Consider the following 27,326-nt stretch of genomic DNA (forward strand, 5'->3'; position numbering starts at 1 on the left):
CAGGCAAGAATACTGGAGTGGGTTGCCATTTCTTTCTACAGGGGATCTTCCCTGACCCAGGGATCAAACCCAGGTTTCCCACATTGCAGGCAGATTCTTTACCATCTGAGCCACCAGGGAAGTTTCTCTTGAAGTCAGGAATGTATGTTATTCATTGGCTTCTACTCCAATGTCCCTTGTAGGTGTGATACCTAATAGTGATCAGTAATTTCTAATTTAATTAATGGATGGTGAATAAACGCTCTAAGGACTCAGTGATGACTTCAAGCACTGAAGTAATCAAGGAGGGCTTCATGGAGGAAGTGTCATGAGAAGGGTGGCTTGGAGTTGCTGGTAAGAAACACAAACGAGTCTCCCCTTGAAAGATGAATGTGTGTCCCCAGATGAGAGTCTGGTTCTGGGAAGCTGCACCTGCAGGACACTTGGAGTCTTCTTTCCCTGACACCACCAGGTTCAGGTGGGACATGGGGATGAGCATGGGGCCTTCAGGGCCCTCTTGCTAGGGCTGGTTGAAGGTGTAGATGCATGGAGGCCGTGCACCCAGCCGACAACATTGTGAATTATTGATCACCGGAGAGTAACGTATAGGAAAGGTCATTTCCCTCCTTAAGTCAAACTGTTACATCATGCTGAACTGCCTGCTTTCCAAATTTCCCTAGGGCTGGCCTGGGGATGGGAATTAGTTCTGAGCCTATTTATTTTGCTTGAATCTAGTCTACAGTGTACAACAGGATGTGATCCATTCCTCTTTGCTATTAAGTCTGAACACTGTGGATGCGATTAATTCAGGGGTTAAATGGAGGAGAGAGGCTCTTCCCCTACCTGGTACTGCAGAGAGGTGTTGCTCTAAGTACCCCATCTCCTCAAGTCTTGACCTGTTTGAGTGGTGGACTGGCAAAATTGGAGAAATGAGGGGCAATCTATACTCCCTGAGCACATGTGATGTACCAGGCTCTGTGTATATCATCTCCTTCAATTCTCACTGAGACATCCAAATAAAACAAATGTTGCTGTTGTTCAGTCGCTATGTTGTGTCCAACTCTTTGTGACCCCATGGACTGCAGCACGCCAGGCTTCCCTGTCCTTCTTTATTTCCCAGAGTGTGCTCAGATTCATGTCCATTGAGTCAATGATGCTATCTAACCATCACATCCTCTGCTGTCTTTTTCTTCTTTAGCTTCCAATCTTTCCCAGCAGTAGGGTCTTTTCCTGTGAGTCAGCTCTGCACATCAGGCGGCCAAGTAATATGATGTGGGGGACAAGATAAAATCCATTCTAAAGAAAATTGTTAAGAGCAGTTTGCAAGGATTCTTCCACCCCTTCCTGACAGGGTAGGGTGGTGGGTAATGATGGGAAGTCATGGGGAGTGTTGCTCTGGAGGGGGCCGTGCTGGGGCTCTAAAGTACCGTTAAGCAGGAGGAAGAGAAAGTACCCACCCCTCCTCTGTAGTCAAGCGTGGATGGATGACTCAAAGCTTAAAATGTACCTGATGGCTTTCCAGCCAGGAAATAACAACAGGAATCAGATTTACCTTCCCACTCAAAACAAGTGAAGATCAAGACAAAACATGTGAAACAGTGGTTTTCAAGATGCTGGACAATAGGCCGTAAAGGGGACAGTGATCAGCGAGAAACAAAAACACAAGGACAGCCCAGGATTGCTCCAGCTGATGCCTTGAGAGTTTCCTGTCCAAGTTTCAGGGAGACGTTGTCCAAGCTGAGTCTGATAAATCCTCAACCTGAGGAAACGGAGCTGAGATTCTGGGGAAATCAAGGAAGCTAGGGGCTCATGGGGCAGGATAATGAAGAGGAGAGAGCTCCAAAGAGAAAGAGAAAGTTTCAGAGGTAGGGAGAGGTTGAGCGTGAGCGCTCAACTCAGAAATGATCAGCACTCAACTCAGAAATGATCATAGGAGGAAATTGCCCTAAGTTAGAGCAGTTCAGTCCAGTTCAGGGCAGTCGCTCAGTTGCGTCCGACTCTTTGCAACCCCATGAATCACAGCACGCCAGGCCTCCCTGTCCATCACCGTCTCCCGGAGTTCACTCAAACTCACGTCCATCGAGTCAGTGATGCCGTCCAGCCGTCTCATCCTCTGTCATCCCCTTCTCCTCCTGCCCCCAATCCCTCCCAGCATCAGAGTCTTTTCCAATGAGTTAACTCTTCGCATGAGGTGGCCAAAGTACTGGAGTTTCAGCTTTAGCATCATTCCCTCCAAAGAACAACCAGGGCTGATCTCCTTTAGGATGGATTGGTTGGATCTCCTTGCAGTCCAAGGGGCTCTCAAGAGTCTTCTCCAACACCACAGTTCAAAAGCATCAATTCTTCGGCACTCAGCTTTCTTTATAGTCCAACTCTCGCATCCATACATGACCACTGGAAAAACCATAGCCTTGACTAGATGGACATTGTTGGCAAAGTAATGTCTCTGCTTTTCAATATGGTATCCAAGTTCGTCATAACTTTTCTTCCAAGGAGTAAGCGTCTTTTAATTTTATGGCTGCAGTCACCATCTGCAGTGATTTTGGAGCCCCCAAAAATAAAGTCTGACACTGTTTCCACTGTTTCCCCATCTATCCCATGAAGTGATGGGACCAGATGCCAAGATCTTCGTTTTCTGAATGTTGAGCTTTAAGCCAACTTTTTCACTCTCCTCTTTCACTTTCATCAAGAGGCTCTTTAGTTCCTCTTCACTTTCTGCCATAAGGGTGGTGTCATCTGCATATCTGAGGTTATTGATATTTCTCCTGGCAATCTTGATTCCAGCTTGTGCTTCTTCCAGCCCAGTGTTTCTCATGATGTACTCTGCATATAAGTTAAATAAGCAGGGTGACAATATACAGCCTTGACGTACTCCTTTTCTTATTTGGAACCAGTCTGTTGTTCCATGTCCAGTTCTAACTGTTGCTTCCTGACCTGCATACAGGTTTCTCAAGAGGCAGGTCAGGTGGTCTGGTATTCCCATCTCTTTCAGAATTTTCCACAGTTTATTGTGATCCACACAATCAAAGGCTTTGGCATAGTCAATAAAGCAGAAATAGATGTTTTTCTGGAACTCTCTTGCTTTTTCAATGATCCAGCAGATGTTGGCAATTTGATCTCTGGTTCCTCTGCCTTTTCTAAAACCTGATGGAATTCCAGTTGAGCTATTTCAAATCCTGAAAGATGATGCTGTGAATGTGCTGCACTCAATATGCCAGCAAATTTGGAAAACTTAGCAGTGGCCACAGGACTAGAAAAGGTCAGTTTTCATTCCAATCCCAAAGAAAGGCAATGCCAAAGAATGCTCAAAGTACTGCACAATTGGACTCATCTCACACGCTAGTAAAGTAATGCTCAAAATTCTTCAAGCCAGGCTTCAGCAGTACATGAACCGTGGACTTCCAGATGTTCCAGAGGGCACGGTGTTTTGAGAACACAGAGAGTTGGGAATAGTGCCTGCTGGAAAAATTCACATTCCTTGGGGGCATTGGGCAGCCTGCTCAGGTAAGCCTTGCCTCAGTAGCGGAAGATAATATGTCCGAGATTGAGAATTGGTTCAAATGTCCCTAGCAAATCACCAAAGTAAGACTTGAAAGACTCAAACTGCTTGTGAGTTAAGCTCAAGAATACCTCTAGAGCTATAAACATATCCAGCATCTTTGGCCCACGAGGTAAAAGAAGTCTGCCATCCAGTAAAACAATTACTTCTAATAGGGGGAAGAAGTGCGAACTGTTGGAAACTAAGACATGGAAACCGGTGTGTACCTCAGTGCTCAATGAAACCCTCCATTGTATTTAAGGTACATTGTGAAGATTAAATAATCAAAGGTCTATACAACATGGCTTGATCAATAAATTCTTGTTTCCATCCCTTTTTTTGGCTGTTAATTATTAATTAAACTAAGATCATGGCATCCGGTCCCATCACTCAATGGAAAATAGATGGAGAAACAATGGAAACTTTATTTTCTTGGGCTCCAAAATCACTGCAGATGGTGACTGCAGCCATGAAATTAAAAGACACTTGCTCCTTGGAAAAAAAGCTATGACCAACCTAGACAGCATATTAGAAAGCAGAGAGATTACTTTGCCAACAAACGTCCATCTAGTCAAAGCTATGGTTTTTCTTTTTCTTTTTTTTAAATTTTATTTTATTTTTAAACTTTACATAATTGTATTAGTTTTGTAGTCATGTATGGATGTGAGATTTGGACCATAAAGAAAGTTGAGTGCCAAAGAACTGATGCTTTTGAACTGTGATGTTAGAGAAGGTGCTTGAGAATCCCTTGAACTGCAAAGAGATGAAACAATTCCGGCCTAAAGGAAATCAGTCCTAAATATTCATTGGATGGACTGATGGCTGAAGCTGAAGCTCCAATACTTTGGCCACCTGAGGTGAAGAACTGACTCACTGGAAAAGACCCTGATGCTGGGAAAGATTGAGCGCAGGAGGAGAAGGAGACAATAGAGGATGAGATGGTTGGATGGTGTCACCAACTGGATGGACATGAGTTTGAGCAAGCTCTGGGCGTTGGTGATGGACACGGAAGCCTGGCCTGCTGCAGCCCCTGGGGTCACACAGCTGGGGTCAGTTGGACACGACTGAGTGCCTGAACTGAATATCCCAAATGGTTTTTTTGGAAAGCAGTAAGTTTTAAATGAATATTAAAATACCCTAGTGTTGCGGGCCCCTGGATTGCACAGTGTTGTACCAAATGGGTGTTGTATCTTTGTGGATGAGAACCATTACAAAAACTGCACTACGCACCTTCAAAGTACTTCCAGGTTTGCAGTGGAGATGGGGAGGTGACTTTATTTTTGTTTTTGTTGTTTTTAATTAGTTTTTATTGGTATATAGTTGATTTACAATGTTGTGTTAGTTTCAGGTGTTCAGCAAAATGACTCAGCTACACATGTATCAATTCTTTTTTGGATTCTTTTCCTGTATAGGCATTAGAGTATTGTGTAGAGCTCCCTGTGCTACCCAGTAGGTCCTTATTATTTATTTTATATAAATAATGTGTCTATGTCTCCTTATTATTTATTTTATATATAGTAATGTGTCTATGTCAATCCCAATCTCCCAATCTGTGAGTCTATTTCTGTTTTGTAAATAGGTTCCTTTGTACCATACTTTTTATAGATTTCCACATAAAAGTAATTCATGTAGTATTTGTCTTTGTCTGACTTACTTCCCTTAGTGTGATAGTCTCTAGATCCATCCATGTTGCTGCAAATGGCATTATTTTGTTCTTTTTTAAAGCTGACTAATATTCCCTGCCATCTATTGATGAACATTTAGGTTGCTTCCTCATCCTGACTGTTGAAGTGCATTTGTTTTTACTGAAATGAGATGCCCTCTTTTAGAGGCAGTGCTGGGAGTTGTTGTGATGTTTTTACTTTGGTCCAGAGAATGTGAAATAAACAACAGTTTCCTGGCCCCCCCCAAATTACTTATAATAGAAAAGAATCTTTAAAAAATATATATATTTTTTTTTTCTGTTTCTGTATGAATTTTAGAAACAGTTGTCAGTTTAAAAAAGGCATATTGAGATTTTAATTTGGACTGTGTCAAGTTCATAGATCAATTTGAGGAGAACTGACATGTTAACTTACATGTTACATGCTTACTCCTTGGAAGGAAAGTTATGACCAACCTAGATAGCATATTGAAAAGCAGAGACATTACTTTGCCAACAAAGGTCCATCTAGTCAAGGCTATGGTTTTTCCTGTGGTCATGTATGGATGTGAGAGTTGGACTGTGAAGAAGGCTGAGTGCCGAAGAATTGATGCTTTTGAACTGTGGTGTTGGAGAAGACTCTTGAGAGTCCCTTGGGGTGCAAGGAGATCCAACCAGTCCATTCTGAAGGAGATCAGCCCTGGAATTTCTTTGGAAGGAATGATGCTAAAGCTGAAACTCCTGTACTTTGGCCACCTCATGCGAAGAGTTGGCTCATTGGAAAAGACTCTGATGCTGGGAGGGATTGGGGGCAGGAGGAGAAGGGGATGACAGAGGATGAGATGGCTGGATGGCATCACTGACTTCAATGAACATGAGTCTGAGTGAACTCCGGGAGCTGGTGATGGACAGGGAGGCCTGGCATGCTGCGATTCACAGGGTTGCAAAGAGTCAGACACGACTGAGCGACTGAACTGAACTGAACTGAACTGACATGTTAACAATATTGAGTCTTCCAACATATAGGACACTTTCCACTTATTTAGGTCTTTTTTAATTTATCTCATGTTTTCTAATTTCCAGTGCATTGGTTTTTCACATCTGTTTTTAGATTTATTTCTCCATATCTCATATTGTAAATGATATCTTTAAAATTTAGATTTTGATTGATCTTATGTCCTGAAAACATTAAATTTATTATTAATTCTGGCAGTTTTTTATAGCTCCCATTGGATTTTTATATAGACAATCATGTCTTCTGTGAATAAAGACAAGTTTTACTTCCTTCCTTCTAGTTTGAATGTCTTTTATTTCTCTTTCTTGCTTTATTGCACTGGCTGTAACCTCTAGTACAATGCTGAATAGTCATGGTATAAATGGCTATCCTTGCCTTGTCCCCTGTTATGGGGGAAACTATTTCATATTTAAGACCATTAAATCTATAGGTTTTTCAGAAATGTCCTTTGTCAAATTAAGGAATCTCATCTTTATCTGTAGTTTGTTGAGAGGGCTAATATGATCTAATCTCAAGAACTTAATATAAAGCTTCAGTAATTGACATCAGTATTGATAGTATTGTGTCAAACTAAATAAGTATATCAATGGAACAGAATAGAGAACCCAGACAAAGACCCACACATTTATGGCAGCTGATACGGCTGATTTTGAGCAAAAATAAAAAGGTAGTTCAGTGGAGAATAAACAGACAATTGGTGCTAAAACAACTTTAAAAAAAAAAGAACCATGTCTCACATACATACAAGAATTAATTCAAAATGGATCATAGACCAAAATGGAAAATCCAAAATTATAAAACTTCTAGAAAAAGTTAACAGACTTTCCTTAAAAAACCAGATTGTAAATATTTTAGGCTTGTGGACATATGGTCTCTGCTGCAACTACACAACTCTGCAATTATAGTGTGAAAGTGGCCCTAGAAAATGCATAAATGAATGAGTATGGCTCTGTGTCAATAAAACTTTATGACTATGTCTAATCTATCCTGGGAATGCAAGAATGGTTTAAAGACAAACTATTAATTTAATTCACTGCTTTAACAGATCAAAGGCAAAAAGCCAAATGATCATATGGATAGATACAGCAAAACAAAGCAACTAGCCAAAAAAAAAACCACCCACATTAGACAAATTTTGATATTCATTTTTGATAAATTCTCCCAGAAAATTAGGAAGGATGAGAAAACCCAACAGCAAACACTTTTTTTTTTTCACATGGAACTTTAAAAGCTTTACTAGACCAAAGACAAAAACGCCTTCTGTCACCGGTGCTATTCAACTCCACTTCATAGTGGAACCAACTGAGCCAGACAGCAAATGGGGAAAGAATGGCAAGAAAAAGCGCAAACTGTCTTTAACTGCAGACATCGTGGTCTACATGGAAAATCCAAGATAATCGGCTCTCCAACTATTTAAACCATATGATAGCTCAACACAACTGCTGGGTACAAGACAGCACACAAAAGTCAATAACACTTCTCCTGAAGAGCAATACCATTTAGAACATATAAGAGAGGCAAACTCCATTCACAAAGGCAGTAAAACCTATAGGGTACTTAAGATGAAATCTAAGAACAGATGTACAAGCTCCATATGGAAGCAGTACTGCAGTGGGGGTCAAAGCAGGGCCTCCAACCCTCAATGCCTGGTGCTACATTACAGCTCTACTTCTGGCTGGTGTGGGCAAATTACCTGACCACTCTGCCGGTTCCCCCATTTGTAAAAGGGAGACAGTAATAGTATTTACATCTTTGGGAAGTTGGGAAGATTCATCTGAGTTAAATATAAAGTGTTTAGAACAGTAGTTGGCACATACAAATATATAAATGTTTGCTGTTATTGTTGGGAAGAAAATTAGAGCACTTCATGGAAGAACATGAATGATTAACTGAATCAATATAGAGACAGATCATCCCATGAATGGGACAACTTAGCATTAGAAAAATATCATTTCCCAAGTGGAACATATCATTTTCCATTTGATCTATAAGTTTAAATTTATAAATTCTTTGCTGTTTCAAGAAAAGTGACAACGGGGATCTGATAAGCTGAAATTTTATATAGAAATGCAAACATCCATGAATAGTCAAGACAATTTTGAAGAAAAGTAAAGACTATAGCATTTGATCTACTTGATATTGCCTTATTAAAAAACTATATTATCTAAGGAGCCTGGTAAGCTACAGTCCATGGGGTTGCAAAGAGTCGGACATGACTGAGCGACTTCACTCACTCACTCACTCATACTATCTAAGACACATGGGCCAGATAAAAAAGACCAATGGAATAGAATAGAGAGTCCAGAAACATGCCCACATATATAAAAGAACTTGGTATAGAGAGAATGGGCTTTATAATTAGAGAGGGAAAGATAGGCTAGTCAATCATTGATTTGGATACTGGGTTCTTCATATGGAAAAAGTATATAGTTAGATCTCTACTTTCCTCCAAATAGAACATTATGCTCTAGAGGGGCAAAATGTAAATATAAAGCCATTCTATAGCTTACCTTCATACTTACAAGATAGAGATTTAGTGAAAATCAAAAAGAGACAAAAAGGCAAAATACTTCAAAGGAAATAGTGATAAATTTCACTACATCAAAATTAGCAACTTCTGAAGGAAAACAGTACTACAAAGTTAAGAGATGAACAACAAATTAGCAGAGAATGTTTCATAACACACATGAACAGACAGAGAACAGGTAGTAAAACTATATAAGAAGCTCCAGAAAATCAGTAAGAAAAAAGCCGAAAGGGAACAACAGGCAATTCTTAGAAGAGAAAACGGAGATTCTCAACCTCACTAGCAATCAGGAAATGCAAATTAAACTACTACCGGCTACCAGCTGACCCACCAACTTGAGGTGCATTTACATCAGCTTCCAGTGCCACTCAATTCAGTGTGTGCTGTGCTTAGTGACTCAGTCGTGTCCGGCTCTCTGTGACCCTATGGACTGTAGCCCGCCAGGCTCCTCTGTCCATGGGATTCTCCAGGCAAGAATACTGGCGTGGGTTGCCATGCCCTTCTTCAGGGGATCCTCTCAACCCAGGGATCGAATCCAGGTCTCACGCATTGCGAACAGATTCTTTACCGTCTGAGCCACCAGGGAAGTCCGTACAGGAGTATAAATTGTTTCTTGATGTGGCAACATATAGGAAGTGAAATATGTACATATAGTGTAACCCTGCCTCCAGGTGTCCCTCCTGGAGGGTGTGAGGAATCAGGTAAAACGATGTCACTGAGTTGTTGTTTGAAACGCCAACAGGTTGGAAACAACCTAGACATCCATCCAAGTGGGTGGAGAGGATGAGAGAAATAATAAATTAATTGTAGTCACTGATATGCTTGTCAATGTTTAACTACCCCTATCAAGAGAGAAGGGCTTCCCAGAGGACTCAGTGGGTAAAGTATCTGCCCGCAATGCGGGAGATGTAGGAGATGTGGGTTCAGTCCCTGGGTCGGGAAGATCCCCTGGAGAAGGGCATGGCAACACACTCCAGTATCCTTGCCTGGAGAATCCCATGGACAGAGGATCCTGGTGGGCTACAGTCTGGGCTACAGTCCATAGGGTCACAAAGAGTCCAATAAGACTGAAGCGGCTGAGCGCACATGCATGCAACAAGGTGGAAAAGCCAGAATCTGTAGCATTTGCTGGTTTCTGTGCTATAAATATTCCCAATAGGGCTGATTTCTAGTTATTACCATGATATCACTGAACACAGAGTCTGGAGGAGAAACACAATCAGCAAGAAGGTTCTCGGGGCAGGCTCCAGCACATCATTGATTGTTTTCTTCCGCATTTGAGATCAATGAAGACACTAGGCAGAGCTGAAAAACAAGGTGTAGAAAAAAAGCAATTTGCAATATGGTACAATCAATATGATAATGTTTGTATACATTTTTAAATTACATTAAATGATATAATGCATGTACATGTGTTAAAGAATAGAACGTGGATGAGAAGAAAACAAATTTAGGGACAGTGTTCACGTTTGGAAAGACAGTGGGAGGATTAGGGCTAGAAAGGGATGCAAAAAAGCTTCAATGTCTCTGATTCTATTTCTTACATTAAAAGATTGGAAGCTAACATGTTAGAATCTTAATATTGATTCCTTTTGAATCAATATTCAAAAGGGGGGATTATAATAATATACTCCAGTCTCTTGTTTATTTGAACTATCTCATTAAAATAAATGGGGCTTCCCAAGTGACACTAGTGGTAAAGAACCCGCCTGGCAATGCAGGAGACATAAGAGATGCAGGTTGGATTCCTAGGTTGGGAAGATTCCCCTGGATCAGGGCATGGCAACCTACTCCAGTATTCTTGCCTGGAGAATCCCATGGACAGAGAAGCCTGGCGGGCTATGGTCCATAGGGTCACAAAGAGTTGAACACGACTAAGTGACTTAGCATGCTCACACACACATTAAAATATATACAGAATATAAAGCATGGATCATGGTTGTGTAAAAACAAAAATTTACCTTGAAAGGCCCAGGAATGGGACACTCCAAAAGGTTTCTGGTACAATGAATTCAAGACCATCCCTTGTCTATTTTCCTTTATATACACATTTTCTACTATGTGCCACTTTTGCAATGGCAGAAAATGACTAAAATTGTGAGTGTGGGGCCAGATGACAGCCCTGGGTCCTTCCCTGATGACGTTGCTATCCGACGGGTCTTAGCGCATCTCAGTGTTGTTAGATAAGTCTCCATCCAGAGCCACTGTGACCTAGACTGCGAGTGGGTGGGTGGGTTTCTGTCTAGCCTTTCACTGGAGAAAAGATCCATCCGAGTACTGCTTCAGGCAGCTTACTCCAGGGCAAGGCAGATGGTTCCCAGAAATGAAGAGAGACCACCTTGAACTCCCTGTGGGAACTCCCTCTGGGTAGTCACAGAGGGGAAGGTGGCAGAGAGAGAGTTGCATCAGCATCAGCTTGTATGGGCAGACTGTGCAAGCTCTGGAGTCTCACTGCTGCTGCTGCTAAGTCGCTTCAGTCGTGTCCGACTCTGTGCGACCCCATAGACGGCAGCACACCAGGCTCCCCCATCCCTGGGATTCTCCAGGCAAGAACACTGGAGTGGGTTGCCATTTCCTTCTCCAATGCATGAAAGGGAAAAGTGAAAGTGAAGTCGCTCAGTCGTGTCCGACTCTTAGCGACCCCATGGTCTGCAGCCTACCAGGCTCCTCTGTCCATGGGATTTTCCAGGCAAGAGTACTGGAGTCTCACAGACCTGGGTAAATCTCAGCTCTGCCACTTACTAGCTGGGTGACTTAGGAAGTGACTTGGTGTTTGTTTATTTATTTATAAAATGAGTACTGTAGTGGGTTGTGTTATAGAGCAAAACATTTGTACTATATCCTCCCTTCTTGGTGGCGGATTGTACTTGTTTGTGCCATTAAGGTCGTAGGTCATAAGGTCATTAATGGCCATATGACCTATAGCATTCCTCCCTGACCTTTGAACTCATGACTGGTGGTTATGTGAACTTACTTGGGCCAATAAGTTCTAAGAGTGAGCTTATGCCCCGGATCTCTCTTTCACTTCTACCATGACCCCAGCAATGCCCAATGTAGGGCTGCACCATCAGCCTGGATCCCAGAATAAATATGACAAGGGTCAGAGTTGTAGCCAACTTGTGAAGGGCATGTGGCACGAGTGAGAAATAGATTCTATAAGGCACAGAATTTTGAAAGGTCATCCATTGTTTCAATACAGCCTAGTTTTCATTCTGGCTGAGACAAGAGTCCTCACGTGTTTGAGGACAGTACAAGATAAGCCATGTGAAGTGTTTAGCCACCACCAGCCAGAACACAGGGATGTAGTGGTCTCCACAGGAGAGGTTATGTTGCAGTGAAAAAACAATTCACCAATCTCAGTGCCCAAACACAGCACATATTTATTTCTCGCTCATTTTATACATCTAATGGGGTCCATGTTCTTTGTAATCATGCATGGACTCTGGCTTATAGAGGCTTTATCTTGACATTTACTTTTCCAAGGCCCTAAGTCAGGAGGAGAATAAAAGAACTTAACCTCCAACAGAAAGCAAACTAAGTGTCCATCACCAGGAGGGTACCTTATACAGTGTATCTGTATAACAGAATACTATACAACAGTGAAAAATGAACACACCACATATATAAACCATATATGAAAAATTGAGTGAAGCTCAGAAACAATGTTGAGCAGAAGAAACCAGGTAGAAAAACCTTCATATTCTATGATTCTATTTACAGAAACACCCCCACCCCCACCAGCAAAATTACAGTGTTGGAAGTCGAGATGAAGGTTATCTTTTGGGCAGAGAGTGGGTGATGAGAAAGATCTTGTGAGGACAGCTGTGGTCTCTTTTCCTGATGTAGGTGACGGCAGTTACCCAATTACATCTTCTCAGAAAGGTCCTCTCCACTCTCTCTTTATAACATAGACCCCCATCCATCTCCATCTCTGCACCCCACTTTCACTTCTCACTCATCATGACCTCCATGTTATATATGCATATTGTCTTGCTGATCTTGCTCTACTAATAGGTCAATCCCATAAGAGCAGAGAGTTTGGTCTGTTCTGTTCTCATTACCACTGTCCTGGAAATGTGCCCTCACAGAGTAGATGCTCAACAAACATTCATCACAAATGAAAGAATAAGGAGGAGGCCACAGAGAGAGAGAGAGAGGATGGAGTCAGGAGGACAGACAGGCAGTAGGATGCGGAACTCAGCTTTGTGCCAAGAACCAGAGATGCCTCCAGATTTAAGAGAGGAAACAATGGATGGTGTCAGGTTGAGCAGTGTTGGGGTGGGAGTGAGCAGGATGTTGAGGGAGGAGCTTTGGTGCTGGTGTGGGAGGGCTTCAGAATGGAGGAGACAGTTCTCAGGAACCCCGAGGGAGTCAGAGGAGAATTCACGGGGGTGCAAGTGGCTGAAACTGAGCCTTGGGGCCCAGCAAGGTTCAAGACCATAAACTCCCAGGTCCCCACCCTGGCTCAGAGGCTGATGAAAGGGGTGGATCACTGTGTTGGGCCAGGTCAAGCCCCTTTTCATGGTGATCCAGGGTATCCTAGAAGATGGGGTGGATGTTTCAGGACTCACAGATGGGGTGAGGGGTCTTTCCAAGTTCAGAGAAGTGAGGCTCAGCCTGATGATAGCGACTAACATTCCAGAGCACCCGTGAGGCCAGGCCCCTACTAAGCATGGACTGGCCACACTAGCCCTGTGATCACATCCATTAAACAGGTGAGGTTGTGCTTGCCCAGGGCTCCCTCGCTGTTAGGGCTTGAACTCAGTCTGTCCATCTTCCAGTGTCTGAGGTCACAGCCACTTTCTGTACTGAGTTAGAGTGGAGAGGGGAATGGACAGAGAGTGGGACTCCGGGGTTAGGCTCAAGGGATCAGAGCGGCCCAGGCTGGTGGGAAGAGAGGGTGTGCCTATCAGCCTATTTCACTTCCCTGGTGGCTCAAATGATAAAGTGACTGCCTGCAATGTGGGAGACCCGGGTTCGATCCCTGGGTCGGGAAGATCCCCTAGAGGAGAAAATGGCAACCCACTCCAGTATCCTTGCCTGGGAAATCCCATGGACGGAGGAGTCTGGTAGGTTACAGTCCATGGGGTCGCAAAGAGTGGGACACGACTGAGCGACTTCACTTTCATTTTCACATCCGGAGGGTCCCTGCATTTTCCTGGTCCTTGCACTGAATCTGCATACCTGTGCTAAGAGGTGGGTGTGGTTGAGGAAGCTGAGGTAGGGGACAGGTAAGGGACCTGCCCTGGGTCACTCAGCATCCAGGGGATGTTGGCAGAGCCCCAAGCCCCTCCTGGGTCCTGCCCTTTCAATTATGCCCTGTAGGGTGCTTGTGGGGGTGGGGAGGAACTTTATTCTGGGTGTTTCTAAGGAATAAAACCCCAGCTGTAGCTTCAGAAACTCCCTCTCACTCCCCAGCCAGAAACCTCAGGGGGCTTCCACCTTCTCCAGCCTTTCCCATAACCCCAGCCTCCTGCCTTAGCCCCTTCTGGACTCTTCTGCCTCCACTGCAGTTTGGGGAATGCCTGGAGTACCCCCCCCCCCCACCCACCCACCCAACGGTTGAGAGGAAGAGAGCATCACAAAACTGCAGGAGTTCGAGAGACCAGCTGCACCTCCACCTGGGTTTTGGACCCCTATTTCAGGCCAAGGGCCCCTTCAGCTCTGGTTCCCGTCGGGGGGCAGTGCTGGTGTCTGTGCGGTTGGGCAGAAGTGGATCCACTGATCCGCCCCCAACACCTCTGAAGGTCCTCCTCTCTTCTAAGCTCTCCACCCACCAGGAGTACCTGGGCACGCAAAAAAAGTGAAGTCGCTCGGTCGTGTCCGACTCTTTGCGACCCCATGGACTATAGAGCGCCAGGCTCCCCGGTCCATGGGATTTTCCAGGCAAGAGTACTGGAATGGGTTGCCATTTGCTTCTCCAGGGGATCTTCCCGACCCAGGGATTGAACCCGGGGCTCCCGCATTGCAGGCAGACGCTTTACCGTCTGAGCCACCGGGCACGCAAAGTGGCCCCCACATGCTCAGCTGCCCAGTGCCTCCCGCCCGCTGGTCATCTCCTTCCTCCCTCGCCCGCTGGCATACCCAGGAACCAAAGGTGTCCATCCGTGAGACTGAGAGCGCAGAGGGGCAGCTTCTGCCGAGGGAGCGCGGCTCCACCTGCAGGGTGCTGGGCGGCGGGCGCTAGGCGGGAGGCGCGGGCCGCGGGGGCGGAGGAGCGGGCGGCGCGAGGGAGGGGCCTGCGACAGCGGCGGCGGCGGCGGCCCCAGTCCGCGCAGCCCGGCTCGGCCCCGGCTCGGTCGGCGCAGCGCCGCGCGCGTCCCCTCCCGTCGCCGCCGCCGCCGCAGCCAGGCGCACCGGCACCCAGCCGCCGCCGCCGCCGCCGGGGCGCACGGACGCAGCGCGCACCGCCGGCCGGAATGCGCGCCCGGGACCCGGCCCGCCCCCACCCGCGGCCGCCGCCCGCTCGCCGCGCTCAAGCCTGACCGCGGCGCCCGCCTCGGCCGCCCTCGCCCGTTCCCCGGCCGCCCCCTGGTCGCGCGATGCCCGTCCTCCGGGGCCCCGGCGGCCCGCGCCCTTGCTAGGCTGCGGCGGCATGGCCCGCGCGCCCGGCGCGACCTCTGCGGATTGCATCGGTGTGCGGCGGCGGGGCATGCCCAGGGCACCGGGCACGGCCTTCAATGGGCGAGGACACGGACACGCGGAAAATTAACCACAGCTTCCTGCGGGACCACAGCTATGTGACTGAAGGTAACGTACGTGTTGTCTGAGGCCCCTTCCGGCCGGCCGCGGCGTGGGGATGCCGTCGCACCGAATGCCCTCCGAAGGTTTGGACCGCGCGCTGTGTGTCGTGTCCCCCCACCCCACCCTACCCCACCCCCCACGCCCCGGTCCGGGAGGGAGGGAGCCGGAGGCCGCCGGTCTCCTGCTGCTCCGTAGCCTGACAGGGCAGCGCCCTCCTCCGCGCCGCCCTCCGGCGGGCAGCTTTCTGCCTCCAGGCCTGGTGGCACCCTGAATCGGCCCCGGCCCTCATTTTTTGTAAAGGCCACCTCTGCGTCTACTCTGGTGAAGACATCCCGGGCGAATTTAGTGGCTTCAAATCCTGGGTTTGCCCTTTCATCCCAGTCCAGAGCCCGGCAGAATTTTCTAGGTTGCCCACTCCCCGGAGACTAAGAGCGACCCAGGAGGAGAAAAAAAAAATTCCGTGGCCAGATTGCCCCAGAGGCTCGAGGTTTTCGGCCCCTCCCTGTGGCCAGAAGCAAGGTCCCTTAGCGGGGTGAGAGAAGGTGGCTAGTTTGGGGTGGATCTTTTCTTCCTGGTAAATAAAATGAGACAGGAAGAGCTGACCCTACACTGTCTGAACCCCAAAGTGGGACCTGCTACCCCAAACGGGCCCTGCATTGGAAATCCCCTAAATTGGCCTTACTCCCCACTGCGAGGCTGGTGGGATCTAGAGGGTCAGCGACCCCTTCTTATAAGCCAGTAGTAACTTCAAGTGTACCCCGGCTCCACCCTGCCCAGGGAACGGTGGGGAAGCTCCCAGGCCTTAGCCAGGCGCCCGCGGATTGGAGCCTCCATTGCGGATGTGGAAGGGCCGGCCGCGCGGGGTGTTGGCATGCATTGGTGGGGACCCCTTGTGCCCGGAGACCTTCCCGGGTTAAGAGGCTTGACTGCGTCTTCCCTAGGGGCTGCCGGACTGGTTGCAGAGGTGTTGGTGGGTTTTAGCAAGAGGTTCCCTGGTGGGTGCTTCTGTGGGAGGGGCCCAGGGCTTTGCGTGCCGCGGGGTTGGGCCGCGTGGGAGCCCGGGTCAGGAACCCGTGTGGGCTCCGAGCGGTGGTGACTCGACTCCGGGCGCTGTCCAGCCAGCGCCGATTCCAGGCTCCGCCGGAAATGAGGCCGAGGAGCCGGTCGGAGCCCTGCGGAGGCCTGGAGAGCGCCGGACCAGCGCGGGGTGGGCTCCCAGGCGTCCCGACCCAGGGATGCTGAGGCTGGGTGTGTGACCTGGGCGGAGTATAGGCTGGAGAGTGGCGCTCCCCACTCCCCAGAGGAGAAGCGCTGAGTCACGCTTTGCTGATAGGTGTGTGTAGGGAGAGGGGGCAGGGCTGCTCGGGCTAGCTGAGGGCTCTGCCTCAAGTTAGGGGTTTCCTGGGGAAGCGGGGGTCCAGGGCATCTGAAAAGGGTCCTTTGTCGCCGGCCTTGGAGAGGCCGAGGAAGGATCAATGTGTTTCCTGGGTGTTCTTTTTGCTGGCAGCCTGCTGAGAGGCAGAGGTGAAAGGCTGCTGAGTTGCTGGCAGGTGCCCCAGTGGTCTGGCTGGAGCCAGGAGAGGGGATCTTGGCAGGTCATCCTGATCTGGCTTTCTGGAGGAGCCTCTACTTTCTCATCTGTGCATGGAGGATGCTGGAACAAGGCGCTGGACTCTGTGACTTAAAAAGCACTGCCTGACTCATAGTGGACATTGGCAAACCCTAATTCCTTCTTTATCCTGTCTCTCCCCGTTTTTCTCATGAATTCACCAGCTCTTAGAAGGGAGGAACAAGGGAGACGTGCATAGTTATCAGAGTAGGAGGTGATAATTGTTAATTCTTCATTCATGCAACAAATATTTACTGACATCTACTAGTGTTTTAGCCCTGGGGACTGGACACAGGTCCTGCCCCCTGGGCAGCCTGAATTCTAGAAGGGAGCCCCATTATGGGGACAAATCTCTTTCCCCATCTGTGAAATGGGACTGAATAATACCACCCTGTCTACAAGTTTTAGGGTTTATGTGGGGGTTAGGTGAGATGGTGGGCTTCCCTCGTGGCTCAGATGGTAAGGAAACCACCTGCAATGTGAGAGACCTGAGTTCGATCCCTGGGTTGGGAAGATCCCCTGGAGGAGGGCATGGCAACCCACTCCAGTGTTCTTGACTAGAGAATCCCCATGGACAGAGGGGCCTGGCAGGTTACAGTCTGTGGGGTTGCAAAGAGTTGGACACAACTGAATGACTAAATACAGCACAGCATAGGTGAGATGGTAGATGAACTGACCCCAGAACTACAAATTGTGAACTAGCAGCCTACATTTATGGAGAACCCATTATGTGTTGAGGCCTCACAGGAGCTCCACATTCCCCACATGCCCATTTTATAGATGAAGAAACTGAGGCTTAGCCTTTGTCCACATCCCAGACTGAGTGCCACTGTGTCCAGGGCATAGGGCTCTGTTCCTGGGAATGCAGCAAGAAACAGGATTCAGAGTTCCTGCCCTCAGAGAACAGGGTCTAGTCAAGAAAGCAATAACAATAATTATTAGAATTATATGAGATTTCTGGCCACCCTGCGTGGAAACAGACCTTCCTGCTATTGCATCTTGCCCATATTTTGTGCTCAGAGCACAGAGTAGGTCACGGATTTGGGTGTCAGACAGCACATGTGCATGCTCGGTTGAGTCCATGTTGACTCTTTGTGACCCCATGGACTGTTGCCTGCCAGGCTCTTCTGTCCATGAGGATTCTCCAGGCAAGAACATTGGAGTGGGTTGCCATGCCCTCCTTCAGGAAATCTTCCCGACCCAGGGATCGAACCCATGTCTCCTGTGGCTCTTGCATTGCAAGTGGATTCTTTTACTACTTGAGCCACTGGGGAAGCCTCAGATGTCAGACAGACTTGGGTTCAAGTCCTACTTCTGAATCTTCATGCGCTGTGCAACAGGCACAAGTTACTAAACCTTTCTGATCTTCATTTTCCCCCTCTAAACAGAGAAGTAATAATGACTTGTCTTAAAGGATTGTTGGGGATATCAGTGGTTATGCTAATATAGACAGCATCTGGCACAGTGCTTTTGGCCTATTGGAAGCATTTTATACATGGTACTGTTAGAATTTAAAAGTCTTTTTCCTGGAGGAGCTTCACAAGCAAATAATGGATGCTGGGAGTTTGTAAAAGTGCCAAGTGTACAAATCCCTGTTCCAGCTGGTCATTTGGCCGCAAACACAACACCCCAGTGGCTGTGATCTCCTTCCTGTTCCTTAAGCAGGGCATTTTTTCCTTTCTCTCAAGGTATTTGCACTGGCTGTGTCTACTACCTGGAACACCCACCTCCTGCTCTTCCTTCTCATCCTTTAGGTCTCGAGTTAAATGTCATCTTCACCAGTGGGAGCCCGCTTCCTCAGGTTCCTCTTGTAAAATCCCAAATACCTTGGGAAGAGTTTAGGTTTTGTTAGTAATTCACACCTTCTGGTCACTAGGCATGGACATGTGTCACCATGGAGCACAGAGAAGTTTGCAAAATGGATGTGTGTTGGGGGAGAGCAGTACAGTTAAGGTTCTCAGGACGGTGGAAGGACCTGAGCCCTAGAGAAAGGGGTCCCAGGGATCAGAGAATGCCAAGGAGTCTCTGTTTAGACTTTTCTCAAGAGCCAAATATGACTTCAAGAAGGACTCTTCCTGGCTATGTTCTCTTGCTGCAGTCCTAGAACTCAGGTTTTCATTTGTTTGATTAGTCTTGAAGTCATGTCCAACTCTTTTTGCAACCCCGTAGACTATAGCCTGCCAGGCTCCTGTGTCCATGGGATTTCCCAGGAAAGAATACTGGAGTGGGTTGCCATTTCCTTCTCCAGGGATCTTCCTGACTCAGGGACTGAACCCAAGTCTCCTGCATTAGCAGTTGGATTCTTTACCACTGAGCCCCCAGGGAAACCTGGACTCAGCTTTAGGGTGAGTTAAATAGACATTTCTAGGCTAGACTGGATCTGAGAAATACGTTCATCCTCTTCCATGCAGTAGCATTTACCAAGCACATGCTTTTCTGCATCTGGGTCTGGGCAGGCAGGGATGAACCAGGGTACTTCCAGTGATTGGTTCAAAAATGAACATGGGAGTCCTCTGTGGAGGTTGAGTGGAGAGTAGAGAGAGCCGCAGGAAGCTGCTCCTTTTCTTGTGATGGAACACAGAAGCCCCCCTAGCAGCCGCCTTGAGACCATGGTGAAGCCGGTCTTAAGCCAACAACAGTGAGTGAGATGTTGGTGACTCCTGGATTAACGAGGCCTAATGTCCACCCTACCTCTGGGCTTCCAGTTCCATAAGCTTCTATATTTACTCATTGCTTCAAACTTGAAACCAAGTCTCTGTTACTTGCAGCCAGCAGCAGCCCTACTCGTATAGCCTTTACTGATTGTCGAGAAAACAGAAAAGCTGCCCTGTCACTCACGACCAAAACACAAGATACTTAAAGCCAGTAGGTAGCTGGGTTTTTTTTGTGTGTGTGTGTGTGTGTTCTGTTTTGGAAATCCTCTTTGATCTCTTTCACGCACTCAAGTCAAAGCTGCAGAGTTCTGATTTCCCCTCCTGGTACTTCCAGCCACATGAGGGATCCCAAGATCTGCTGTCAGGAGACCTAGGTTCCTGGTGGGGACTGGAGACCTGGTGGGGTCTGGAGACCTGCATTCCTGGTGAAGTCTGCTCTGGGTCTGTAATCTTGGGCAGGAGCCTTAGTTTCTGTTCCAGGTTTTTCTGCAGATCACTTGAAATGAGGGATGTGCAAATGTTTGATGTTGTTGCATCTTCTCTGTGGACTCCCCCACCATGCTTTGTGAATGGAATACATTCAGTGGACTTATGGCATTAAATGGCTTGGTGCATGTGATCATACCCAGCCCAGGGCCTGGGGCACAGTCAGGACTTAATAAATATTGTCCATAAATAACAATGTCTGTTCTTTAGGAGTTGGAGTCAGACTAGCTCTTAGCTGCATATTCCCTGATGGCTCAGATGGTAAAGACTCTGCCTGCCATGTGGGAGATGGAGTTTGATCCCTGGGTTGGAAAGATCTCTGGAGAAGGGGATGGCAATCCACTCCAGTATTCTTGCCTGGAGAATTCCATGGACAGAGAAGCCTGACAGGCTTTGTAGTACATGGGGTTGCAAAGAATCGGACACAACTGAATGACTAATACACCCACAGCCCATAGAAATGTCAGACTGGCTGACCCAACTTCATCTCCAGCCTTAGGGAAATTGAGCTGAGAGGGGAGGTTATGTCTGACAGTGACCTGAGCCAGCCCAGAGGGAAAGCGGGAGAGCCGGCCTTTGATTTTTGAAATCTTGGTTCCTTTTGCTTCCACTTAGAACTGTCCCTTTCATAAGCTTTTATGGGGTTTCATGAGCTGATGTTGTTTCCACTTCTGGCGTGGGGGCAGGGTGGGAGGCTGAAATGGGACACCGGTGGCTGTCCCCTGTAAAGTCACATCACCTCTCTGAGCTGCAGTTTCCCTGCACTGCTTCCTGCCCTGGGATTCCACAAGGCCACATGGACTCCCAACAGTTCACTCTGGGCAGGGGCTATTATTGTTATCGGTTTCCTCAAACTGTCGTGGAGGCCAGCCCTCACTTAAAGGTTGGTGCGGTCAATGAAGTAGGGGTTTTCTCATTTTCTTTCTGCAAGATGGAAATCAAATGCTAATACAATGCTTCCACATCATCTCCTGGTTGTTTTTACCTGCTGCAGCTTTTGGTCTTTATCCTTAAAGTCAGCATAGCTAAGGGATGTTTCCCTGAGAGGTGTTTTAGGTCTTAAGACCCGAAGCATGGCTGTGTGAAAGGCTGGTGCTTAATGGGAAGGATTATAGAGTAACAATGCAGATAAAGAGAAAAGAATGGCCTCTAGATGAACATTGTTAGCCACTTGCCATAACTCCTTCCCATCTTTTGCAAATGCCCATGTCTGTTTTTAATAAAAGCTTAACCTTTCCATATAAACCATTTTGAAGGGTACTTTTCTCATTAAGCATGAGGTTATAAGAATTTTCCAGTCCCTTTGCTGAAGGGCTGGTTTTCTGGGCATGCAATCCAGGTAGGCCCCATGCTCACATGCTCAGAAGGACCAAGAACCCTGTTCTTGGTTTAATTCTCCACTGTCCCCACCTTGAAATCTTTAATAATTGTGTCCTTAAACCCGTGTTTTGTGAGTTACCTTTGATAGGATAGTGGAGCACGACGGGGAACAGAAGTGACACGTGCAACAAGCAGCTCCACTGTTCACACTTACCTGGGGTCACTTGGAATATCACTGAGCTTCTGAGCATCCTGAGCCACCAGAATTCTGTGAGTTGGCACCAGTCAGCATGTCCGTGATGGTGTAAACAGAGGCACTGACAGCCCGGAGAGGCCATGCTTTCTTTTTGAACCAGAAAACTTGTTTTGAATGCTGGAAGGAGGCAGTGACATTCTAAGGAGCACACAGCCCAAGGAACCCTAACATAACCCCTTTGTTACTCGTGAGACATCCCTGGTCTAGCTAGTCATTACTTCTGAAAACGATGGCGTCAAAAGAAAGGGAAAGGCGGACCATAGCTCCTGTTCCCGTCAACCCTCATTCATCACTGCAAGTGGAGATTTGTGTCTAAAACACTCAAGCGTCAAAGAGTGAAATAAAAACGTGCAGTGTTCTTCCTGTTCTTATACGAACAAGCTACGTGTGCCTGCAGGAGCTCCCAGATACAAATTGTGTAATTCAGTGATTCTGCATTCTAGTTCAGTGCTCTTCTATTTGCATTTAAAGCTGTAATTACACAATAGACTGGGCGATAAAATCCATGTTAATAAACTTTGTTTTTTCAACTGTCATTAAATAGCAAATAACTAAGACCAGTCATGGGTAAGAATAGAAAGCTTTATATTTTTGTACCTTTAGTGATACTTCTCCCTGCTTTTTATCCTCTGCATTTTCACTTTGCACTAGACCCCACAAATGCAATATGTTCAGATGCTCAGTCATGTCTGACTCTGCAGGCCCATGGACTGTAGTCCACTCGCCAGGCTCCTCTGTCCATGGAATTTTCCAGGCAAGAATACTGGAGTGGGTTGCCATTTCCTACTCCAGAGGATCTTCTTGACACGGGGATCGAACCTGTGTCCCCTGCATTGGCAGGTGGGTTCTTTACCACTGCGCCACCTGGGTGGGGAAAATCTCAAACCATCAACTATTCGATACCCTATGAGTTGTTGTTTAGTCGTTAAGTCACGTGTGACTCTTTGCAATCCCGTGGACTGCAGCCCACCAGGCTCCTCTGCAAATGCTATGGATAGTCCTGTTGTGCTGTAGTGAGGAGTGTGGAATCCTTGATCCCGCCTCCCTTGGCTTTTGTGATTGGTGGAACTAGTGAGAACCTGTCACTCACTGGACCATTTTTCTCTGCTGAGCGGAGCTATAGTATTAAGGTCTCTGCTCCACCAAGAAGAAGCCTATGTTTCCCTCATTTCAGAGACGAGCCTTTAGATCTGTCTCTCCCCGCAGGCCCAGGAGGTGGGGTGGTGGAGCAGGGGTCCCTAGCTCATTTCCCCCCCAAATTTGCCATTAAGAAAGATATGTTTTAACCTTTGGTCCATCTTCCTTGTGTGTTTTGAAGTCCTAGCAGGGATGAAGGGTGTGTAACTGGTTCCCTCAGCCCTGCCTCCAAATACCATCCTTTTATCGGCTGCACACTCTCCCCTGAGAGATGTCATAGTTCAACTCATCACCTCCAACTGCTGGATAATTAGGCTGCCTATTTTCTTTTATAACTAACACTGAGGGAAGGAATGCTATGTATGTAAGAAGATACCCTAATCCCATTCTTCCTGCTAAATCTGAAATAATTTTGCTCAGAGAGAGTCCTGCACGTGCAACTTTATGTAGAAATTATGAATGTGCTTAATGTTCTCGACACTCACTGCCCAATTATTCTGCAGAAAGTTTCTCTACTTTATCTCATGCTGATCAGAATTGGGTATTCTAATTTGTTTGACCTTTGCAGATATCATAGATGAAAAAAATATTTGTTTTAATGCATGTCTAAATGCCAATGAGGTTGAACACTTTTCCCCTTGTGTTCAACAACTGGCATTTACTGATCCTCTTACATGCCAGAGGGAGGTGAGATGCCAGATATATAACATTGAAGAACAAGGTCATTCACCCATTCGTTCATTCAACAAAATATTTCTGGAATGCCCACTATGTGCTAGGCGCAGAAGATACCCATATCTCTGGGCAGGGAGAGTGAGGCGGGGGTGAGAGGAACAAAGAAAGAGAGCTGAGCACCAACGTCTAAGGGACAGAGAATGAGAATTCTTGTTGGCCACCCAGCTAGAAGATAAAACAAGAAGGCTCTGGAGTCACAGACGTAGGAGAATCCTGGAAGGGAAGGGAGAGAGAGGGCTGGCAGGAAGAAGGGTGGATCAGCCAGGCTTGAACACTGCCAAGCGGTCAGAACAGTATCGGTAAGCATCACTCAGGTGCTCACACACACCTGGCACCTGGTCCTCTTTATTTGGTGATGTCATATTTCCATGAGACTCTATACTCCGCACCCCTAGTTCTCCCCATTGGCTTGCAGAATAGTTTGCTTTCCACTAGCCCCATGGTGCCCTAGGGAGTCCTCTTACTTAGCACATTTAGCCCTCATGCAGAATTACTCACCTGGTCTTCATCATTAAACAATAATGAAACAAACATAATAGCCATTATTGTTGTTCAGTCGCTACGTCGGACTCTTTGTGACCCCGCGGACTGCAGCACACCAGACTACTCTCCTCCACTATCTCCCAGAGCTTGCTCAAGTTCATGTATATTGAGTCGGTGATGTTGCCTCACCATCTCATCCTCTGCTCCCTCTTCTCCTGTCTTCAATCTTTCCCAGCGTCAGGGTCTTTTCCAATGAGTCGGCTCTTTGCATCAGGTGGCTGAAGTACTGGCACTTCAGCCTCAGCAACAGTTCTTCAATGAATATTCAGGGTTGATTTCCTTTAGGATTGACTGGTTTGATCTCCTTGCAGTTGAAGGGACTCTCAGGAGTCTTCTCCAGTACCACAGTTTGAAAGCAACAATTCTTCAGTGTTCAGCCTTCTTTATGGTCTGACTCTCACATCCATACATGATTACTGGAAAAACCATAGCTTTGAGTACATGGACTTTTGTCAGCAAAGTGATGTCTCTGCTTTTTATTACACTGTCTAGATTAGTCATGGCTTTCCTTCCAAGGAGCAAGCATCTTTTAATTTCCTGGCTTCAGTGACCATCCACCATGATTTTGGAGCCCAAGAAAAGAAAATCTATCACTGCTTCCACTTTTTCCCTTCTATTTGCCATGTAGTGATGGGACCAGATGCCATGATCTTAGTTTTTTGAATGCTGAGTTTTAAGCCAGCTTTTTCACCCTCCTCTTTCACCGTCATGAAGAGGCTCTTTGGTTCCTCCTCACTTTCTGCCTTTAGAGTGCCTTCTGCATATCTGAAGTTGTTGATATTTCTCCCGGCAATCTTGATTTCAGCTTGTGATTCATCCAGCCAGGCATTTTGCATGATGTACTCTGCATAAAAGTTAAATAAGCAGGGTGACAATATATACTTTATCATATTCCTTTCCAAATTTTAAACCAGTCTGTTGTTCCATGTCTGGTTCTAACTGTTGCTTCTTGACCTGCATACAGGTTTCTCAAGAGACAGGTAAGATGGTCTGGTACCCCCATCTCTTTAAGAATTGTCCACAGTTTGTTGTGATCCACACAGTCAAAGCCTTTAGCATAGTCAATGGAGCAGATGTTTTTCTAGAATTCCCTTGCTTTCTCCATGATCCAGTGAATGTTGGCAATTTGATCTCTGGTTCCTCTGCCTCTTCAAAACCCAGCTTGCACAGCTGGAAGTTCTTGGTTCACATACTGCTGAAGCCTAGCTTGAAGGATTTTGAGCCATTATTATGATCGACCATTTATTGGGCACATACTGTATGTCAAATGCAATGCTAAATGCTTCATCTTATTGGATCCCCACAAACCCCAATGTATGTGTGTATGTGTGTGTGTTGTCTGCATTTTACAAAGGAGAAAGGTGAGGCTTGGGCACTTGCCCAGCATCACTTGGTTTGTAAAGAGCCAAGCTGGGGTTTGAATGCTGGCCATCTGCCTGTAGAACCCACTCTCCTGATCTCCACACTGCTTAGTCAGACTGACTGAGCAGTGACAGGTGGCCCATTCCATTCTGGTTCTGCACCCAGCTTCAAAGGGTCTCTTGACTTGAACCCAGGACTGCCTGGCACAGTGCTCATGCTGGACACGCAGCTAGAACTGCACTTGTCCCAGCTGTGTGGGGGTGAAATTAATCCAGATGGGTCAGTGAGAGAAGGGGTCCCCTCCACCGCAGGGTGAGTGGTGGGGGGTAATCACAGCTCTGTGAAGAACAGGTGCTTTGGTACCGAAGGGAGCAGCCTTTCCTGGGTCAGGAGTGGTGGTGTATGGAGATACATTCTAGTGTATTCCAAGCAGAAGGAACAGCATGTGCAGAGTGACATGTGCTTGTCGCCTGACAGAATCTGGACTTCTCTGCCTGAACCTCAGTTGTAGTTGCCAGCCTGCCTGGGGACCAGGACCCACCTGGGACTCCTGTGCTGCCCAGGATGGGCATTGCCCCTTTGAACAGTGGGACCCATTGTCCTTAAGAACCCTGGGCTGAATGGCACATTGAGGCAGAACAAAGGCTGTTCAGAGGCTCCGGCTGCCCCAAGCAGAGATGGGATCTCCAACTGCAGCCGTTGGGCCTCCTCTGGACCAGCCTGGCCTCCTGCATCCTCCTGCCCCCATGCCCTGCTGAGGTTGCAGCCATGGCCCCAGGGGCTGCCAGGCCTGGGCTCTGCTCCTGGCACAGCTGGGCACCTTTGGCAGGTTCTTCAGCCTCTGATCCAGTTTCCCCATCCCTGAAGCAGGGGGAGAAGTGCCTGCCACCCAGGCTTTTTGTATTATGTGCAATCATGTGCATATTGTGCTTACGTCTCAGTAAAAGGGAGCTACTTGTACTGTCCTTATCAGCTTCTGAGTTTCTTTTCACAATTTCAATAAAGTCTTAACAAAACCTTTCAAATATGTACCAAAGTAGAGAAAATTTTATATCGACTGTTCTTCACCCATCCCCTCTCCTTTCAGCTGCTCTCAAGATTTTGCTGTACTTTCTTCATTTACCTTCCCATTCTTTTGGCTTAAGAATTTTTAAAAATATATATTTATTGATTCATTTGGCTGCATTGTGTCTTAGTTGCAGCACACGGAATGCTTTTAGTTGTGGCATGCAAACTTGGTTGCATCATGGGAGATCTAACTCCCTGACCAGGGGTCGAACCCCTGCCTTGGGAGCATGGATCCTTAGCCACCGGACCATCAGGGAAGTCCCTTGGCTTAAGAATTTTTAAGTACTGGATTTCTATGGTGGTCCAGTGGTGAAGACTCTGTGCATCCAGGGAGTATGGGTTCAATCCCTGGTCTGGGAAGTTCTGCATGCTGCATGGTAAAGCTAAAAAAAAATTATTTTTTTAAGTGAATTCAAGACTACTGTTATTTTACCCCTACATCAGCAGGCACCTCTGAAAGGTGAGGGCATTTTTTTTTTTGCATAACCAAGTATCACTATCTCACTGAACAAAATGGGTACTAATTCCTTTCAATTTAAATTCTGGTCCATGTTAGTGAATCAGCTCTACTTCAGTGCAACATAAACAGACATTGATTAATTCTGGCTCATTTTAGCAATGTCTCCAGGTATCTCAAAAATGTTTTTTTTTTTTTTTTTTTTATAGCTGGTTGGTTTGACCCAGGTTCTAAAGTCCTGCATCTACTTTTTG

At 46.8% G+C, this 27,326-nt stretch overlaps 1 protein-coding gene across 2 annotated transcripts in view; it reads left to right on the forward strand.

The window, feature by feature from the left end:
* The first annotated feature begins 14,985 nt into the window (after positions 1-14,985).
* The window catches only part of PPP2R2C (protein phosphatase 2 regulatory subunit Bgamma), a 168,645-nt gene continuing 156,304 nt past the window's right edge, over positions 14,986-27,326 (forward strand). The window contains exon 1 of one of the 2 annotated variants that reach the window (XM_070372669.1): positions 14,986-15,451. In XM_070372669.1, the coding sequence (XP_070228770.1) occupies positions 15,382-15,451 (70 nt within the window). In that variant the 5' untranslated portion in view covers positions 14,986-15,381. Of the gene's footprint in view, positions 15,529-27,326 lie in introns of both variants that reach the window. The other variant, XM_070372670.1, reaches the window with a different exon arrangement.

Source organism: Bos mutus, chromosome 6, assembly GCF_027580195.1.
Source record: "Bos mutus isolate GX-2022 chromosome 6, NWIPB_WYAK_1.1, whole genome shotgun sequence".
Taxonomy (NCBI): domain Eukaryota; kingdom Metazoa; phylum Chordata; class Mammalia; order Artiodactyla; family Bovidae; genus Bos; species Bos mutus.